Genomic DNA, 901 nt, shown 5'->3' on the forward strand with positions numbered 1-901 from the left:
GGGGGGGGGGGCGGGTTCCCCGGGAAAAATCCACGTGGCATCCCACTCCCGCGCCGCTGCCATGCGGACTCACATGGCCATCTCAAACTGTTCTGTCCACTTCCTCTTCATGTCTTCTGTCTTGCAGAAAAACTGGAAACCTTGCTTGCCTTGAAGGTGAATTAGATAGAAGCCGTAGGACCACTGTGGGAGGAGACGGGGGACACGCTTGCAACGGGCATGGCTAGGTGCACACAGGTGCACGGGCACATGTTCAGGCACACTCGTGCCCGGGCCTGTACGTGCACACATGTGTGTATGTGTATGCAGCCTCTAACGAGATGTCCTGGGACCCATCTCCGACCCCCTCCAAGGTGCACCCTCAACTGAGGTCTCTGCTGGTTTAGCCCAGGCCACCTCTAATGACCCGCGTTGAGGCGCTCACCTGGGGCCCCTCCAGGACGCCAGCCCACCCACTTTCACTTCCTAAATGTGATGCCAAAAAAGCTCGCTGGTCTGAATTAGAACAACAGAAAAAAAACAAAAAAGGCAGAGGAGGCCATGGGCCTGGGGAGCTGCAGCAAAGTCAGCCCAGCCTTCCCACCCCTCAGCCACCAGCAGGCCCGGCTATCGCTCGGGGCTTCTAAAGGGGCCCAGGAAGGAGTATCTGGGAAGTCTGAGCGCATCTGTGTTAGGAAAGGTGGAGGGAGAAAGGAAAAGAGGGGAAGAAAGAGGACAAAGGGCGGCAGAGAGAGCACAGGCCAAGTGGCTCTGAAACCACCCAGGTCCTTAACCTCCAGGCACCGGGAGTGGGTGGGGCAGGAGGGAGGCGGGGTTTCACTTGACACCCTTTGCAGCCGGCAAATCTGTTATCACAAATACTGTGTCTCCTCTTCATCCAGATACTGAGGGGGGGGGGGGG

General features: G+C 57.9%; 1 protein-coding gene across 2 annotated transcripts in view; it reads right to left on the reverse strand.

Annotated features, from left to right (window-relative positions):
- The window catches only part of VAV2 (vav guanine nucleotide exchange factor 2), a 189,893-nt gene that overhangs the window by 21,003 nt on the left and 167,989 nt on the right, over positions 1-901 (reverse strand). For both annotated transcript variants that reach the window (XM_007453082.1, XM_007453081.1), the window contains one exon: positions 74-183. In XM_007453082.1, coding sequence (XP_007453144.1) covers positions 74-183 — 110 coding nt within the window. The remainder of the gene's footprint in view (positions 1-73; positions 184-901) is intronic.

The sequence above is a fragment of the Lipotes vexillifer genome, unplaced genomic scaffold, assembly GCF_000442215.2.
Source record: "Lipotes vexillifer unplaced genomic scaffold, Lipotes_vexillifer_v1.1 scaffold149, whole genome shotgun sequence".
NCBI lineage: Eukaryota > Metazoa > Chordata > Mammalia > Artiodactyla > Lipotidae > Lipotes > Lipotes vexillifer.